Source organism: Propithecus coquereli, unplaced genomic scaffold, assembly GCF_000956105.1.
Source record: "Propithecus coquereli isolate 6110/MARCELLA unplaced genomic scaffold, Pcoq_1.0 Scaffold165, whole genome shotgun sequence".
NCBI lineage: Eukaryota > Metazoa > Chordata > Mammalia > Primates > Indriidae > Propithecus > Propithecus coquereli.
Window position 1 is genome coordinate 1,273,899 of NW_012141080.1, and position 1,110 is coordinate 1,275,008.

A 1,110-nucleotide genomic window follows, 5' to 3' on the forward strand; every position below is an offset into this window, starting at 1 on the left:
AAAAAAACACAGCATATATATAAATATAAAACATAATGTTTCACTGAGTTTCTGGCCAAAATTAAGCTGAAGCATTCACTGAAAAGCCAAAAGGCTAATCAGTCCTAATAGTGCTACAGGATTTCCCTCAAATTTAGCTGCAGAAATTAAATAGGAAGCCAACTATCAGACATCTGATCAGAACTACTTTTGAAAAGTTAAAGGCATGGAGCACTCAGATCTGCTTCAAAGTACTTGTAGATAAAATGCCCTAACCAAGAGTGGATGTCATCATGGTACCCAAGGGCAGTGAGTATTTGGTGAACATTTCTGTTAGGCAGAATTATCCAGGTAATAGGCCAGGAATAAGCACTTGCAAGCTGGTATGGAGACTCCATGATGTCAGGTACCATGGCTCTCTCCATATTGTCCACCATCTCTAGAGTTTTACTCTCATCTGCATGGTTTAAGACATATTCTGTAACACATATAATTTTAAAGAAAAGGGATACTACACATAGTTTTGTAACCTGCTGTGTCCACTTTTAAATAAAAAAGAAAATAATGCCTTAGACCAAAAAAGAGAGCTAAGGCCATCATAACACTGATACTAATTTCAATCTGCTCGACACCAGGCAGCCAAGTCCCCATCTTCCTCTCCACATCACTCACCTGGTCAGTTTAATGGTGTTGTCTAGAGAAGCAGAGAGTAGTAAGCCTTTGGACCGACTGCTGAAAGCCAGTCCTCGGATCTGTTTGCTATGCATCGGAATGTACTGACTGCTTTTCATGTTGGCAGTACTCAACATCTTAACACCAAAGCCTGCCAAAGAAGAGATAGTATGAAACAGATCAATGAAAGCCAACTTAAGGCAAAGCAAACTACCTTTTCAAGTAGCTCCTTTGTCCACTTTTCTTGGCATGTAAGTCCTTGGGAAACAGCTGGTGAAACAAAGAAAATAAAAATTCCCTAGTGTTAAATTATTTATTTAAAAAAGTACAATCCATTCCAAATGTCCATCAACAGGTAAATGGATAAATAAATCTATGGTACATACATATAATGAAATACTAACTATTGATATATACTATAAAAAAACTATGCTGAAATAAGTCAAACCAAGGCTGGGC

General features: G+C 37.6%; 1 protein-coding gene across 1 annotated transcript in view; it reads right to left on the bottom strand.

The window, feature by feature from the left end:
- RFWD3 (ring finger and WD repeat domain 3) overlaps positions 1-1,110 on the bottom strand; it is a 75,194-nt gene that overhangs the window by 29,278 nt on the left and 44,806 nt on the right. Inside the window, exon 8 of the mRNA XM_012641512.1 lies at positions 652-802. Within this exon, the coding sequence (XP_012496966.1) occupies positions 652-802 (151 nt within the window). The remainder of the gene's footprint in view (positions 1-651; positions 803-1,110) is intronic.